The sequence below is a fragment of the Xiphophorus maculatus genome, chromosome 21 (assembly GCF_002775205.1).
Source record: "Xiphophorus maculatus strain JP 163 A chromosome 21, X_maculatus-5.0-male, whole genome shotgun sequence".
Taxonomy (NCBI): domain Eukaryota; kingdom Metazoa; phylum Chordata; class Actinopteri; order Cyprinodontiformes; family Poeciliidae; genus Xiphophorus; species Xiphophorus maculatus.
In genome coordinates this window covers 14,400,596-14,417,930 of record NC_036463.1, presented here as the reverse complement: position 1 = coordinate 14,417,930, position 17,335 = coordinate 14,400,596, and the positions used below count along the sequence as shown (strand labels likewise).

At 38.7% G+C, this 17,335-nt stretch overlaps 1 protein-coding gene across 11 annotated transcripts in view; it reads left to right on the top strand.

Annotated features, from left to right (window-relative positions):
* Positions 1 to 14,352, top strand: part of kiaa1468 (KIAA1468 ortholog) — a 33,260-nt gene extending 18,908 nt beyond the window's left edge. For 7 of the 11 annotated variants that reach the window (XM_023326271.1, XM_023326268.1, XM_023326270.1 and 4 more), the window contains 12 exons: positions 227 to 350; positions 599 to 647; positions 1,386 to 1,465; positions 1,720 to 1,826; positions 1,917 to 2,016; positions 3,384 to 3,466; positions 6,231 to 6,294; positions 6,413 to 6,551; positions 6,659 to 6,775; positions 10,231 to 10,319; positions 10,868 to 10,938; positions 13,057 to 14,352. In XM_023326271.1, coding sequence (XP_023182039.1) covers positions 227 to 350; positions 599 to 647; positions 1,386 to 1,465; positions 1,720 to 1,826; positions 1,917 to 2,016; positions 3,384 to 3,466; positions 6,231 to 6,294; positions 6,413 to 6,551; positions 6,659 to 6,775; positions 10,231 to 10,319; positions 10,868 to 10,938; positions 13,057 to 13,177 — 1,144 coding nt within the window. In that variant the 3' untranslated portion in view covers positions 13,178 to 14,352. Of the gene's footprint in view, positions 1 to 226; positions 351 to 598; positions 648 to 1,385; positions 1,466 to 1,719; positions 1,827 to 1,916; positions 2,017 to 3,383; positions 3,467 to 4,127; positions 4,211 to 6,230; positions 6,295 to 6,412; positions 6,552 to 6,658; positions 6,776 to 10,230; positions 10,320 to 10,867; positions 10,939 to 13,056 lie in introns of all 11 variants that reach the window. The other 4 variants (XM_023326269.1, XM_023326267.1, XM_023326262.1 and 1 more) reach the window with 2 other exon arrangements.
* The last annotated feature ends 2,983 nt before the right edge of the window (positions 14,353 to 17,335 follow it).

Genomic DNA, 17,335 nt, shown 5'->3' with positions numbered 1-17,335 from the left:
ATTTTTATCTAAAAAAAAAAATTGGGAACAGTGTATCATTTGTCGGTGTCTTTCATAAAATCCCAATAAAATACAATTAAGTTTATAGGTGTGACGAGACAAAGCATAGAAAGTTTAAACACTATTAATATTTGAAAGCACTGTTTTCAGTAATCTGTACATATTAAACATTGTATTGAAATTTTTACAAAATCGTTAACTTAATTTCTGTCTGTATTTTGTCCAGCCTTCCTCAGCTCATAGAGATTGTGGGTCGCATCAACGTGACGTCATCAACCTGCGTTCACGAGTTCTCTCGCTTTTTCTGGAGGTTCTGCCGCACGTTTGGCAAGATCTTCACCAACACTAAGGTAAACTCCATCCAACTACCACGCTTTAGTTTACTGAGTTGTCATATCAAGTAGTCATGGTTTTCTCTGTTGGTTTATTTTATGAGTCTAAGTTTCAAGTCTAGTGCTATTACTGTATCAAATGTTTTAGCTTGTTGGCTTTTAAAGCTGTGCTAGTATTCACAGCAAGCAAGCTTTTTTCCTTTTTTCTAAGACTCACCATAGATGAGTGACATGGATGTACTGTATGTGTCGTCTGGTTTGGTTAGGTGAAGCCTCAATTCCAGGAGATTCTCAGACTATCGGAAGAGAATGTTGGTGAGGGCTATTTTACTTTCTCTCATTTTTTTGTGTGTTTATATATTGTTCTAAACTCTCTCAAGAGAATGTTGATAGATGAAGCTTAAACTCCAGACACAATTGATGTAAACAAGCTATTTGGAGTGAGCGTTGGGTGTTCCCCCTCTTCTTCTTCTTCTTGTTTCTTTTCTGTTGTTGTTGTTTTTAATTCCAGACATGTTTCTGCAGTTATAACGGGGTCCTTGGTTTCATTTAGCTGCCAAGACATTTAGCGTTGGTATTGTGGCCATTTATGAAATGTGTTTTCATCTGAAACTCTGTCAGTGTTGAGGTTATCCTGATCTTTACATAGCATGGGTCTTATTCTGTGGGTTTCTGGAAGACCACAATACAATAGAAGTATAATCAGGCCACATTTCTTTCAGGCAAAGTCATGGTAGCAAATGTGGGCCATTATGTGATTCACTGCCAATCATCTCCCCCTATATGTATGCTGCTGTTTTTCCATTTTAATAATTGATCAAGCACTATGAAAGGATGCTAAAGCGCATGTGCATTGGTTTGATGTAATAGTTTGATCATTATAGGTTGCTTTAGAAACACATTTCTACAGAAGGACTATTTTTATTTTCTTCTTTTAACTTATTCAAAAGCTGAATTTCTTCCATACTATTTTAACATTAGGTACTGTTGTTTAATAAAAAAATGTCCACACTGTGTAGTTCACCTAACTTGTATTTTTCATTACTCTGTCAGATGCCTCAGCAGGGAACGGCATACTGACCAAAGCTACAGTCCCAATCTATGCCACTGGAGTGCTGACATGTTACAATCAGGTAACTTTAAAGGTGCATCTCGCATCATTAGCATCGGTATCGACCGACATTAGTAATATTTTAACATCTCAGTCTGATAAGTTTTTTGATCAGTTTTCTCTCGTATCATAACAGCAGTATTAATCTGTTTTAAGCCCAAATTTTCATATTGGTGCCTCGACGTTTTCTAAAAGTACATACATAGGTGGATATGAAAATGCTAGTATATTAGATTTGTATGTATTCAGATGATGTAACTGATCAAATCTATACAGGAGGAAGATCGCAAGCTGTTGGTGGGTTTCCTGGAGGATGTCATGACGACTCTGTCTCTGTCTCATGCTCCTCTTGACAGCCTGAAGGCCTCCTTTGTAGAACTTGGGTAAGACACAAACACACAAATGCATATAACATATTGATAATTAAATACATGACAGCTAAGTTTGTCATTTCATGTTTTTGTCCGTGTCAGTGCCAACCCAGTGTATCATGAGCTGCTGCTGACTGTCTTATGGTACGGGGTTGTCCATACGTCTGCTCTGGTGCGGTGTACCGCAGCACGAATGTTTGAGGTACAAACTGAACTCTTATATTGTTTTTTATTCATGTACCAGAATATTTTTTGTCACATTTTTACTAAGTCAATGAAATAAATAATGTAATATGTTTTATAAGCATCAAAGAGTAAATATAATCTTCTTTATTTATTGTACTTTAGAATTATTTGTAGTTCTAATTTATTAGATTATTTTTTTACTTTATGTAAGTTATTAATTATAAAGTGACTATATAATTCTACTACATCTGCAAGTATTTACATATTTGCCTGCAGTTTTTAAACATATATTTACCTTTCTGCAGTATGCATTTATGTTAATGTTCATCTATTTGCTGTAAATGTGCTAGCTTTGCTTTCTGCTGCTGTTGCTGCTTAAGATGCATATAATATTAAGTTGTTGCGTCTTTTGAATGTAAGTGAAAACTTTAGCAAAATGTTCTCAGCACTCTGGTTCCAGCTGTAATGGTTAAACCCTCCTCAAGCCAACGTCAGATCTTTCACTACACAACGATCTCAGAAATTGCTATAAAAATACCTGCTCTGTGTTGAAGCGCTGAGGTCAGCAAACTGAGAGTAGTCTGTAATGAAAATGACCTAAAAAAAATAAAAAAGAAACATTATTTTTACTGTCAGAATTTCAGGCCCTGTAGAAACAGACATTATTGCTGATCTGCAATAATTTCCTGATTGGGATGCTTGAAACCTCTTGAGGCAAAATATTCAAACTGAGGTCTGTGCAACCTTTAGATCAGATGTTGGCATAAGGGTCTAGTTAAAGCAGTGGAACTTTGCTTATCTTTACAATTGGGGGAGGAAGAATGGGAAGCTGTTTTCATGTCCCCCTGTTTTGTAAATTTTGTACCCTTTCCCAAAGCACATCACTGTCCCCATCCCATAGTGTACAGTTGTCCACCATCGTTAGGACTGTGGGTTGAGGGGGAGGGCCTTTGCCACAGATGCCAGATCAAATTCCCTGCTTTTTAAAATTTCCTGATTTTTAATTGGATGGAATAATGTGATCTGGAGTCTGTGGAAAGAACCCACGGCTTTCAGCTCGCTTTACCGTAGTTGAATCTGAGCTAGAGTATGAGTGGGTGTGTGTTTGAGTGTGTAAAACTGTATGTACACACACTTGCCTGATGTGTAGTGCCGTTCTGTGCCTTGCAGCTATAGTTCTTGTCATTGTATATCACTTTATTTCTATCTTTTTTGTGTTTTTTTTTCTTTTCCCCTACTTTCTTTCTTTCTTTTGCTTTTTTGTTTTGTTTTTTTGTTTTGTTTTGTTTTTCTTCTCTGTCTTTTGCCGGTGTTGCTCGCTCTTGTCCCAAACGCCCCGCCCACCTATGTGACTTCACGGCTGGCTCTGTCCAATCCGATCAGCTGCTGGTGAAGGGGGTGAATGAGACGCTGGTAGCTCAGAGAGTGGTGCCGGCTCTCATCACACTGTCTTCCGACCCTGAAATGTAAGTGGATCAACAGTAAAACAATGCTGCGTCTCTTTCCCCCTTCTCTCCGCCGCCTGAGAACTATCGCACTAGAACGAGTCTGCACCTTCATGGAGCAAATTTTACCGCAAAACCCAATCACTTCTAACGGCATTACGTAATCCCTCTAAGATTCAGGGTTCCAGTGAGACCGTTTGCCTTAAATTGGCTTTGTTTTATAGTTTCAAGAGGCTCCTGTTTAGGTTTGGGCTGTGCTAGGGTGGTTCTACTGCGCAGCCACTGTTCACACGAATTTTCTGCAAGTGTTCGTCATCAATCTGCAACACTAGCGCATGCCAGCTCTCATCGCCTCATCTGTCTTTTAACACTAACCCATTCCCTTCAGATCGCTGCATGCAATACCGTCCAACAGCATTACCCCTGCATGTTCATTTGTTACTCCCACCCCCTCCTCTTCCTCCCCCACCTTCTCCTTGTTGAAGCAGGGCATCTTCTAAAGGATTCTATTGGTGGTTGGTTATATTTTTTGCCCCATCTCTCTATTTATCCTGTCACCCTGTTCTTTTTTTTCTTTCACTCTAAAACCTGTATTATCCCTTCTATCTCTGCCTTCTCACTTTCACCTCTCCTTTCCCGTACCTCTCCCACTCTCTCATCCTGCTGTGTGGTGGGTTTGCAGTTGGTTCTTCGAGGCATGAGTGAAGCATTAGTTGACCGTCGGGCGGCTCCAGCCCTAATAACACTGTGCAGTGGGCCTGAATTGTGAGTTAATCAATGCAAAAACAGAAAGAAAACTCTCAAATCATTGTCATTTTGTTGGCTGCATCCTTACAGTGTAACCATACATGGTTTGTTTGTTTACATTTGCCTTAGCAATGCCATATGTTGGATAATATTTAACCTGCAGAAAGATGAAATGGAACTGAAAGACTTTTAATGACAAAATTTGTAGCAACCCTGTTGGAATGCAGCCTCTTTCATATCGTCATTCTATGTAAATACACATGTTTGTACATACAGTTGGCATGAGCTTCTATATTAAACCTGCACACAGTTGTAGTATTAATATCTTACTGATTGTGTGTAACTTAAAAAAAATGATGCACAATTGGCAGAATATGAGAAAAAATCAGAAATTAAATATTTTTACAATTTCAGTAGCCATGAGAGGATACCTCTTTAACCTCATTTAACAACTGCTCACCAAAGAGCAATTTCCCAATATTTAAAATGGCTCAAGTAAACTATATTATTGATTGCAATGTGCATCAAATTGTACTACCTGTGCTTCAGATGGATCTACATAACTAGTCGGTTTAAGACAAATGTGCTGTAAATGACAGACTGACATTAGTATAATTTGAACACATATGCTAATTAATCTCATGGTCCATTTTACTTAGCAACTATCAGATTAAAAAGGATGTAAAGGTTTACGGTTGGGAATTGTTAAACTGCTTTGCACAGTTTAGGATTTAGTTTAAGATGACTGAAATATCCTCTGGAGTAGATCCCAGTTTTATTAGTCCTTACTTCATCCAGACATCTTCCTTCTCCAAACTATAATAACCCGTCAGAGCCCATTTGTGCTCAGTGACAAAAACTCAGACGCACATAGACAGAATTTACTGTCCGTCTTTGATGCACATTCTTCTTTGTCATCAGCTATCTTGTAGTCGCTTCCCCCAAATGCAAGAAATTAAACACCATAGGTAATCGTTGGACAGTGTGGTACACACTGGCTTAGTAGTCTGCGCTAATGGGCCTCAAATGCTGTCAATTACATACTAACACACTGACTACTGTCAAGTACTCCATAGATCCTCACTTTAGGAAATTTTTAGCTTTTAAGCCATTTTATAAAGTTGACTGTTATCTTTTGTGTGTTATTCATTAGTTAAGAAACGACTGACTCTGTCTCTCAACTCAACACTAAATGTCAGGTTTGGTTTGTTATCTGCAAATTGTTGCTCTTTCTGTTTTAAAACCCTGAAAACTCAAGGCAGGTGCTATAATCTTGCATCGCTGTCCTCATTTACCAACCATAGGGCACATTTTTAATACCTTACCACAATTCAGCCGAGTTAATCATTAGTAATGAGACCATCTCCATTGCAAATGCTCAGTCAATAGCAAGCTCACTGCACTGTACAGCAGCAAAGCAGGTCATCCAGCCCAGACTGGGATGCAGAAGTCAGTCAGGTATAGGTATTGAAGATTAGTTGTCCAACTGCCACCTCCACTTAGCTCAGCCTAAATGTTACATCTGCTCACGATAGAAGCCAAACAGAGCTTGAACGAGCTACACAACAACCACCTCTGTCTTATTTAGGGTTCCAATCGGCTCATTACACTCTCAAGCACTGCATTTGGATGAAACATAGAACACATGTTAACCACAGTAAACCTACTCCTTTGTGGTTTTGCTCATTGTAGACTGAAGGTGCCACTGAATTAAGGAATGTGCATAAATACATCATTTAAGTTTTGGAATCAGGTCGCAGCTTTGTTTGAAAACCTGAAAGTGGCCTGGGAAACCTGTAGGAGTCTCTCCACTGATGACAGCCTTTGCAGCCACACGAGCCGCTTTAGTGGGATCTGAACGCCACAATCTACTCCTGCAAATGTTTTAAAATACTGGGCATCTTTTTGCAGATAACATTTAGGTCTTTCTGGTTGTGGTTTAAAGTCAAATTATTTAGAAAAATGAAAAACTAACAGAGTGACGCAATAGCAGAAAGTGGTCAGTGTTTTGTTTTGTGTGTTTCCCTGCTGTTTGCAGATCAGTTAGGATTGCCACTATTCCTGCCTTTGGCACCATCATGGAGACTGTCACACAAAAAGAGGTACGAAAATTAACAGCCAATTGAAACTTTACATTTATACTCTAATGATGCGGTTGTTTCAAGGCAATTTTTCACATCTGTGGAAATTTCAGCTAATACTTTATGTGTTTGTGCGTAGCTGCTGGAGCGTGTGAAAATGCAGCTGGCGTCGTTCCTTGAAGACCCTCAGTACCAGGATCAGCACTCTTTGCACATGGAGATCATCAGGACGTTTGGAAGGGTCGGTCCTAACGCAGAGCCGCGCTTCAGAGACGACTGTATGCACCATATGCAGCATAAAAACCTCTCCCGTACTTCACAGTCATGTTTTTGCGATGTACACTAAGCTTTTGTTTCTGTCTTTGACTTCTTTGTGTCCCTGAAGTTGTTCTCCCGCACCTTCATAAGCTTGCATTAGCCAACAACAGCCAGTCGGTGGAAAGCAAGAGGATTGACATCGCCATCCACCTGTTTGAGGCCTACAGTGCCCTCTCCTGCTGCTGTATCCTTCATTTTTCTTGTCTTGATTCTAGGGCTGCAACTAACGATTATTTTAGTAATCGATTATTCTATCAATTTTCTGATGATTGAGTATTCTGATTTTTGATTGATTGTTCTGATGCTTACTTGAGTAGTCAGATTAAAGGAAATTGGCACATTTTGCAGATTTGACCACCCAGGTCTTTCTTAAACAATGTTAGAAAAATATTAAAATATGCAAATAAACAAAGAATCCAATTACTTTTTTTTTTTAATAAGAAAATGCATATTTTCTTATTTTGTTTCATAAAATGCAACAACATAGCATTTCTTTAGTGTATTATTGATCATTTGTAGAAAAAGATGCATCTTTAACAAAAGAAATACTGTCTACTAGTCTGTTTATTTTTTGGGATTAATATTTGGATAGCAAAAGATTTTTTTTTTTTTTTTTGTACAGAATTTGAACCAGATCAAACTAGAACTGCTACCTTACGAGTTCTGTTAAAATCTATTTACACACACTGCAAAATCCAAATTTTTTTTGAAGTTTTGGCTTATTTACTGTTCTGAGGATGGTGGTCTTTCAGCAAATGAACGTGTGTATATGCCAATTAGTAATTACTAAATTAGATGATGATTATTTCCATAATCAATTAATCATGACTAATTCGATTAATCGTTTCAGCCCTATTTGATTCTGACTTGCCATGGAAATTGAAGAAAAACTTTAGAGGTAACCTGTTTAGTTCATATATTTACTCCGTCTTTGTCATGTGTGACTCAGTGTGTGACTGGATAAAGAGCTCACCATGCTGCTCTGGTTTGCTCCTGGATGTTGACCCAGTTGCTGGTACGTATCGGTGTGGTCTCACTGCCTGAGAGTGTGGTTGACTGTGTACGTTGGCTGGGTTTGCCTGTCATTTGGCAGTAGGAGAAAGGAAAAGCAAGCTGTCTCCATTCTGGGGATACGAGTAATTACAGGGTTGGTTCGGTAAAGGAAAGGATGAGAGCAAGAGAAAGTGTGTGAAGAAAAACAGCAGCTCCAATCCTCAGCAACGGTTCTCTGGATAGGATCCTCATTTACGTTGCATTTGCTTTACCTCTTTCATCCCGCTCTTCTGTGATTCTTTTTCCTTCTCTCGGCCGCGCCTTTCCTCCATCGGCCGTGCCACACCCAGGTCCAGAACACACAGACAGAGCCCAGCTGGCCTGAGGTTCATTCCTGTGGATTTTTGTTAGGCTGTCATTTCAGTGCTGTCGTGTCCAGGAGGTGTAGCCCTAACCTCAGAGGGTATACCTCCCACTGTACTTTTTTTTTTCTTGTAATCAGTGTGACAGGCTCTGAAGCTGTACATTCCCATGTCTAAAAATACACGTTTGTTCACCGTTCGTCCCTTGTAGGCCCCTCAAACTTTGACATGTGGCAGAGCCAGGGCAATTGTGGATAAATTAGCAGCATTACCTTTATTCCACTTTTCGTTTTCAGTGGCAAGAGGCCTGCCAGTGAAAAAAAAGAGTCTATACCTGTTGGGTCTATTTTCGTTCCTAACCTGCAAGGAATCAACCAGAGACACAAATTGCTTTTCTGCAGAAGAGGGGAGCAGAGCCAGACGCGGAGACCCGCCGTTAGTTAAACACTGTCTGGGGTCAACTCCGTTGGCTCTTCGTCCCCAACTGCCTTTTATTATGATTACAAGGAAGGAGGTTGGGCTTTTTCACACAGTCACACAAAAAATTGATCAAAGACCTTTACTACAGGATGTTCTGGAACCTTCTGTGGACATGCCCTTACAAGGGCACGAGGCTGACCGTTACCAATCAGTTTCACAGGCAGCTGATAACACAGGAATGTGTTAACGTTTCTAGCCTCCAGGCAAACACCCAAGCAACAGTTAATATACCACAAAAGAAAGAAATCAAGTAAACACACAAAATAATAATATGAAAACATAACCTTTCAAATAAACTCATAAGTAAATGAACTTAGATAATTTTTCTAACAATACCTTTAACAGTGAAAGATACAGAACATTACATTTTCTCAGTACATTTACTGTCTGTATTTTATTAATTCACATAGATGCTGAAAATATCAAAAATGAAATAAAAAATCTTGGGTTTGAACAGAGTTAAGCTCTCAAAATGTTTACACATTTAGCAAAGGAGAAACATCAAGGCTATATAAAATACATTTTTGATTCAACTTTAAAACTATATTAGCATTTGATTCTGACAAAACAACTTGGTTTCAATGGTACAAGAAATATTTCTTACAGGTTCTATCTGTTCCTACTCAAAAGATTAAAAACCTTAGTTTTTTCACCATTGTCGAGAACCGGAGTCCTTGACTTGCATCAGTCAAAGCCAATTCTTTGTTTTTTAGGGGGTTTTGTTTTTTTTTTTGCTTGGGAATGTTCCTTTAAATTGACTGTACGTTTCTTATGTAAAGTGGTATAATTTTCTGCACAGAAACAGAAAAATGTAGTATTCAGCTATTTATTGTAAAAATAAAAGTAAACTTTCCCATTTATATGTGAAAAAATTGATACGTTTGAAATAAAAACAGAATGGAAAATGGAAAATTTTAAAAGCATGGAATTTAAACCTGGAACTCATGTTTCAATTCTGACTGTAGAAAGCCATCTGTGTATTGGTCTTATAGGATGGTCTTAATCAGTGACTCTATTTTTCCTCCCAAGAGGTTTGGGGGAGTTTTGATCAAATAGTTTCATGTTTGTTGAGTCAAATTGTGCATCCCATGCTTCCCTGGGAGTTCTTCTGGCATAAAATCATCTACGAAGGTCCCTCAGTCTGGCAGCTCCTCCACTGTGGTCTGATTGGTTATGTACCGATTGCTTCTTTGTAAGATTCTCCCATCAATGGAGGCAAAATCTGGACCTCATTCACAGTGATCACAGCCCTCAGTGTGCCATGTTGTGCTACCCAGGCAAGTCAGATCTAGCTCATATGTCTATTGTTTTTAAAATTGCGCAAAAGTCCAACTTCAAGTGAAAGTTGTTTTTGTTTTTAAAAAAGCATTTACCTAGAGACAGTCCTGGGCTGAAGATCATTTTCTGAACCGGTGTAGTTCAATTCTTCTTAGTCACATCACTACCACCCACTTTGACAGATGAGTTATGTCTAAACTATGATAACTTTTGAGAAATTTTAATAAAGACGGACTGATTAATTCAAACAACATGAGCTGCTGAAGTGGTATGCACCAGAACTTAGTATGGTATGTGGTAACAAAGAGTCTGAATCATCATGGCGCTGGAGTATAGTTGTTCTTTGTGTAACTTCGTCTTTAAGCTATTAATTGAAACCACATTAAAATGTGCTATAAGACAACAAAATCTGGAAACTTTTAAAAGCCTGGAAAACCTTCTATACACGAATACATTTGTGATGCTTTAAATGAACCGGCGCTAAGATTTCTTTTCATTCTCGTCCTTAACGTGTTGCGTTGTCCAGTCATTTCTGAGGAGGTCATGGTCAACCATTTCCTGCCAGGCCTCAGGTGTCTGCACGCTGACATGGAGCAACTGTCTCCAGAGCATGAGGTCAGGAGATGCACAGACACACACACACACCCTCACACGCCCACAGACGCTCATACAAACAGGGGATTTCTTTTTTTTTCTTCTTCTCACACATCTCAAATTCACACACACGAATATATGCATTCTCAAGAACTGCTGCACCTTGCTGCCTCATTTTTTTTTTTGTTATTCATAATTCCCAGGATATCCGTCTGGCTCTTTACATCTTTCACGGAAACACTCAGACGCACACCTAAAATATTTATTTTGGTCATCAAGTCTCACGCTATCCAGTTCATGTGAGCATTTTCCCAAGGTGACTAATGATCAGTTGAGCCGTCGCTCTGTACATCTGCTCTGTCCCTGTGATCCTGATACCAGGGTTTAATTATGTTTTCAAGGCATTAAACAAATGCAGCATCTTAGTTTTGTCAAGTTTAGTGGACTATTCAGCATCTTGGAACATCCAGTTAACTTATGTCACGTGGAGGGTACAGATGGAGTTTGTGTAAATCATTTCAGTGTTTTACAGATGTGACATTTCAAATCAAACTATGTTTTTCCAACAGGTGATTCTAGGGTCTATGATCAAAGAGTGTGAAATAAAGGTGGAAAACAGAGGAATTTCTGACGCACAAGGGTGAGTCTCTTCACTGGGAAATATTTTTATACGATATTTAAACATTGTATGTCAAAAATGATGCATATCCTTCTCAATAATCAGAGTTTGTATAGATTCGAGCGAGGATTCTAGCAGAGCCAAACCGAAACTTTTCATATTGTTAAAATTAAAAGATGAATTTACACCTGAACCCTCCATGGTTGTGATAACAGCTCTAATCATTTTCATCTTACGATTATAGAACTGCACCATATCACAAGATATTTCATTTTAAGCATCATTTTAAAAAGATTAACAGTTTCCAGTTTAATATGTTTTAGAAACAAATACTTTATTATGTTAGACAGGTACATCTTCATTCATACTGTAATAGTGAGGCCTATACAGCCATTCTGTCCTCAATTGTCATTATTTATATAAGAAACACAAAGAGAGCAGCAGTAAGACAGGATTTATTTATGATTTCAAAACGAATACAAAATCTTTACTGAGCTGGCATGTGATCTTGTAAAGATTAGCAAGATTAGAGAAGTTAATCTCCATTTCCAAACTCCTCATAATGTAAATAGTTGTATAAATGGTTACAGTTTCCTCGACGAGGATTACTGTTGTTGCCGTGAACAACAATATGAGACGTTCACTTGTCATAAAAAAAAGGATTAGATTTTTAACTTTTAAGTTTTAAATTCTGAACTGACCTAGCGTGGTAAAAATCAGCCCCTTGTTCTGTGCTATTTGTTTCGTACAAAGGGTCTGATTGCTTCCTGGAAGCGTGGATTGTGTTGAATCGCCTAACTACTAACATTTGCCCGTGATGTACATAATGCGCCAGATCGATGCAATGACGGTTACTGGAAGTAATCTGCACTGTAAATCCTCCACTGCGAATAGAGAAGTGCCAAGTCGAACAAGGCAGCTCTTAATGTTAATTCAATATTTAGAATTGTGGCCAACATGGACTGAACGGCTTCCTTCATTTCCTCCGCTGCCAGTGCTAAAACTACAGGTAGACTACAATTCTAAAACGGCGCAGAAAATCGACTTCGTCGTTTACAATTTCTCCTTTTGTTCGCCTGGTAGAAAAATTTCTACCAGAGAGAATCCAAACAAAGGGGAGGAAGAACAGATTGTGCTGCAAGCGAGAATTTTTAAGTGGAGATGCACAAGAAGGCAATGGCCAGGCTACATCTGACCCATCAATATCAAAAAAATAATAATAAAAAATCAAATTCCATTCACTGGGTGATTTTTCTTCATGCATTTCTTGTTATTATTGAAATTGTTTGTACTTTTCCAATATTTGTAATTAATTTACAAGCCATTAAATTTGTAATCATTTCACTTAAACTTTTGACATGTAGAGAAGTTTCTCTGGCATGTAACTGGCATGTTGATTGATCTATTCCTTGTAGGAGCAATGATCCTTTTATGAAGATTCTAACACAGGGGCAACGAAGAAAATGAAAGTACTTTAAGAAGTTAGAATAGCTGAAAAAGCTGAGGAGTCTTCATTTGATCAGCAATGAGCTTATTAACCACAAAACCTAAAGTATTTCTATGCTGATACAAACACAACGTTCAGTTCTCCTGGAACATGTCTAAAAAATATTTGTAAGATTTTCATCAGACCAGAAATTCCGACGGTGTTCCACAAAAAAGGAATCGCTCAACTGGAAAACTGGAACCTTGTGAAACTCAAAATTTTCTTTTATGAGTTCTTTTGAACCAAACGCTGTTTGGTAATGCTGACCACTAACCATAGAAGACTCAACATCCTATGCTCATTGGCTCTTGTTTACAGTTGCCGTTAAGATATGATGTTTGTTCTTCTGTTGAGCAATAGAGCAGTTCAGTCCAGTTCTGTTAACTTCTCCACTGCATCAGCCAGAGTCGTAACTAACCCAAAAGAGGAACTTAAGGAGCCGTTGGACTGTAAAGATCAGGAGCGTTTCAGCTGGCACGTAGTATTTCCTCTTTAAAAAAGTCGAGCAGAGGGTAAAACATCTGCCAGTAGGAACGTTAAAGATCGAAATGTTGCTGTTTTTAAAAATATTTTTCAGCTCATGTGATTTCAACATTTTTTATATACAAATTGAAACTATTTTGGCCTTTTTTTTGTGGTTTTTCCTTTAATAGATCAATTTCTATTGCCTCCAGTTTGGTGGGTGAAGATGCCAAGACCAAGTTTCTGAGTAAGATGGGTCAGCTGACCACTTCTGGAGCAATGCTGGCCAACGTCTTCCAGAGAAAGAAGTAACTGACCGACGTCCGATGAGCCGTCGCGATGAACTGACAAAGCCCCCCGTTGTCCCTGGGAGTGTTTCATTTCAGTGAAGAAAGCTCTGGTGCAGCCCAAAGTAGTCACTCTATTGTGTTGTTAAATCAAATGAACGATGAGACGTGAAAATAATGCTGCAGAGATGCGTACTACTTTAAGGAGAACTGAAGTGTTTGTGGGGAGGTTTGGGGCGATTTGTAGTGAAAGCCTGTGAAGTTTTCCCCCCCTTTTTTGCCCTCTTTTCCTCCTTAATTCTTTATCACGACATGCGCAATGTCAAGAACTGAGGGCCTGGCATTATTTGTCAGTGTTAACATTTTCATTTCAGAAAAAGAAGCAAGGGGTGTTAGGCAGAACACTATGGATACGCTGGGAAAGTGATGACAAGGAACTTGACATGATCACAGAATTGGATTTAATTTGAACTTTTCGAAGTCATCCACTCCAGGAAACATAACTCTGAGCTCATACTGCAGGTTTTCATGAAGAACTTTAAAGAGCACCATTTTGTGGTGGAAGATTTCTTTTTAAAATGAAAAATGGTGTGGTAACTTGAATTATTTTGGGAAATTAAGGCAAACGTTTGAACTACAAGGCTGTGCATCTGTTTAAAATGACTTATACGGTGTGTCTGTACTTAGAAGTGTTGCCTACTTGAAATTATTCACATTTGTCTTGCCTTTATTTCTTTGAGGTCTGTATTTGACAGCTTCCTATTTTATTGTTTATTTATGTCTTAATGAAGGAAAAAGAAACTTTATTCCAACTTCCAAAGAAATTTGCACTTCACTTTGCTTATTTGTTCTTTATAATGGATTTTTGTTGCTGTAATGTGGATTCTTATACATGATGATCATCACTACCTTTCCTCTCCTCCCCTCTCAATTCTGACAATGTAATGTTGAAGCAAACACTGGTCTTAATCATACCTTTTCTGGCCGTTGCCTCTTGTCTGTGTGTGGCCGTTTTTCTGATTGTACTTTTTTTTTTTTTTTTCCAAGAATGTTGGGTTTTAATGTCCATTTTGGAGAAGCTCAAAGAGAAACGGCAAATATCTGTACCATACACTGACCTGAGGTGGAGAGTACTCTCTGTATATTTGAAATTTATGTCATGATGTAATAAATGATGGATTGGTTGTGTACTTTAAGGCACTTCTAGAATCTTTTCTGACTTCTCCCTGCACGGCTTTGAACGGTTTCCTTTTTATGACTGTGGAAGAGCGTTCCACAATCTTGCCGCAGGTGTGAAAAGCTGTAAAACAACCATTTCAAAGGGAGACAAAACAACATGCTTACTGTCGTTCATGTCCAGCTTTTTGATGTGGTCCATTGTGCAATAAACCAAAGTCCATTTTATGGGACATTCCCAACATCTTACCCAACATACACCCTCACACACACACCCCTACATCTTTTCTGCATAGGAATTCTACCATTAATGTTAACACGGAATCTTGTACAAACTTGTTTGCCCTTTCTTGTTGACATTTTAGCCCGATTCACCACATTGATTTGCGTTTTTAATTTAAAAAAAAAGAAAAACAAAGCGGCCTTTTATTTATTTAGTCGGATGTCTCTGCGTAGAGTAGGATTTGCATATCCAGGCTAATATTCTACAACCATCGCTGATAAGTGACCAGGTGGGTAAATACTCAATTCATTCCAGATTGGGAGGGAAGCGGCTCGTGAAGGCGTGCCGCTGCGTCTGTAGTGATGCGTCTGTGCAGGCAGGTGCCTGTGTGTCATTTGCATTGATGGTGAATAGTTTGCTTCTTCAAAACAACTCTATATGTAAAGTTACGGTAAATAGTAGATATGCCTACTGTTTCTTTTTTAGATTTTGCATGTCAGGATGTAATTTAAATAAATAATAATAAAAAAAAAAAACATCATTCAGTGGCTGCCATGTCCTCAAATGAAGTAAACAACCCCAGGTAGATAGCATCGTCCTACGCAGGACAGTCCTGGGCTGTTTTGGGGAAAGAACTAGTTTGGGTGATCTAATCGCTTTTGAAATCCATTTTTGGTAGCAAAACTGGAAGAAAATGTCTCATGTGTGACTTTAGCAGTCACACATGATGTTTCTCACATTGACGTGGAGGAATGTTTGCTTCTTCTACACAATACTGTTTCAGCTATTTCGGGTTTAACATGATTTGTGCACAGTTTTACTTCGTAGTGATCTATATAGGTATGCCTGTCGACTCCCCAGGTTCCTGCAGATTTCTTCAAATATTTCTTTAGGTTTCACTGAAACCAGGGTTTCGTCTGTGTACAGCTAGTAGAGTAACTTACTGATTACTTCACAAAGCATCACTTTAAACTACCCCTATAAATTGTGCTGAACATGTTTAATTTCCCTCTGGGGTTAATGGAGTAGGTTTGAATTGAAACTCCTACCATAGCATTCATTCTCAGTTCAAATCTACTGTAGATCTTTCAGTATTTATTTTTCAATCTATCTGTTGCAGGTTTATTGCCCTGGTACGCATTGAAAACATTTTATTACAGTGTATAATGACTTTCAAACACTGTCGTGATCATCGTCAACCCTCCACCACCGTGCTTGACAACAGGTGATGAGTGCTTGTGATTACATGCTGTGATTTGATCTTGACAAACCAGGTGCTGTGTGCATTATGGCCTCTACTGCAGCGCTGGGGTCCAAGTTCTTGCTCGTTTTTGGGGAGGAGGATGACTCATGACTCCCATCTGTCCTGAAACAGAAGAAGCCATGCAGATGCAATAGGAAAACCACCGGAACATTGTGGCTGTATCTGAACAATATTATTCCACTCTGTGTGGATATGAGGGTTGGTGTGTATGTTTTTCTTACTTGTGCTCTTGTTACTGTGTCCGTTTGGAAACCCAAAGCAATGCCAAGAGCTTCCTTTGAAATCTGTTTGCAAAAGCAGGCTTTGGATGTTTTGATTTAAGTAAAAATCTGTGTTTTATGTTTCAGTTTATTAGATGTGTTCATATTTTTCTTTAAATAGGACATCTAAAACAGTCCGTCTTTATGAACTCTATAAATTGTTGACTTCTGGTGCTTGCAACACAACTGTTATGCTCACAGATTTCGGTCAGCACTCAAGTGTAAAAGTTTTGGCCTGTTTGTTAGCCAAAGAGCTGCAGTTTTGAAACCGATTCTGCAAATAAAATGGAGTGAAATCACTGCTCCTTAGTGGCAGCATTTCAGGTTTAAAGTTTTAGAGAGGTCACATGTGAATTTTTGTAGTTTAATTAAATTCAACTTGAGGTTATTGATAGCTAAGAATTAAATCCTAATTGCTACTGCATACTCACCACAAAACAGCTCCTTTCAGCAAGTTTTTACTGGGACACAGACCATTAACTTTACTGGTAAAATTTCAGCTCTGTGTTGGTGTTTTTTTTAATTTTTATTTATTTATTTATTTTTGTACCCTGAGCTCCAAAAGAATTAGAAAGCTTGAATGATAATGACTTGGGATTTTGCTTTTGATGTAATCAAGCAATCCTGAAAATATCTGCGAAAGGATATGAAAGTGCATTTACATAGCAATCCAAAAATGCTCACTAGTGCTGCAGCAGTTCATGACTTTGACTACGACCGTGAAGAAATGATTGTGCAAGCATAACCAAGTCCTCCAAGAATGTACAGTTTGATTTCAGATTTGCATAACTGTCAACTTGAAGAGATCATGTTCCTCACTTTCTCCAGCCTTTCATCCCCTCACATGCCAAGGTGGGCTGAGCCATGCAAATTCACAAGGAAATAAATCCAGTGTTGTTTTTCTTTCCTGGGAATAGGGAACAGCTGCATGATTTCCTGGAGGCAATCATTGAACTTCATATAATTTACTTTTGTTCGCTGTACAGATGATGAAAACTGTTAACTAGATCCACACTCCAGGAAGTATTTGTTGGCCCCAACCCACACAGGTTCTATGACGAAAACCTAAACAGGAAAGTTAAACCCACCCCCATGTTTTGCCCCCTTTGGCATCTCGATGGGTCCAGCTCTGGTTTCTGTGAGGTCATCGCTCCTCGAGGCTGTGTTGTAGTGTGAGTTTTCACCTGCCGAAGTAACCTTTGTGCGTCATTTGGTGAGTGGGTCTGGGGGTGACCCCTGTGGGTGGCAGTGTCCATGCCA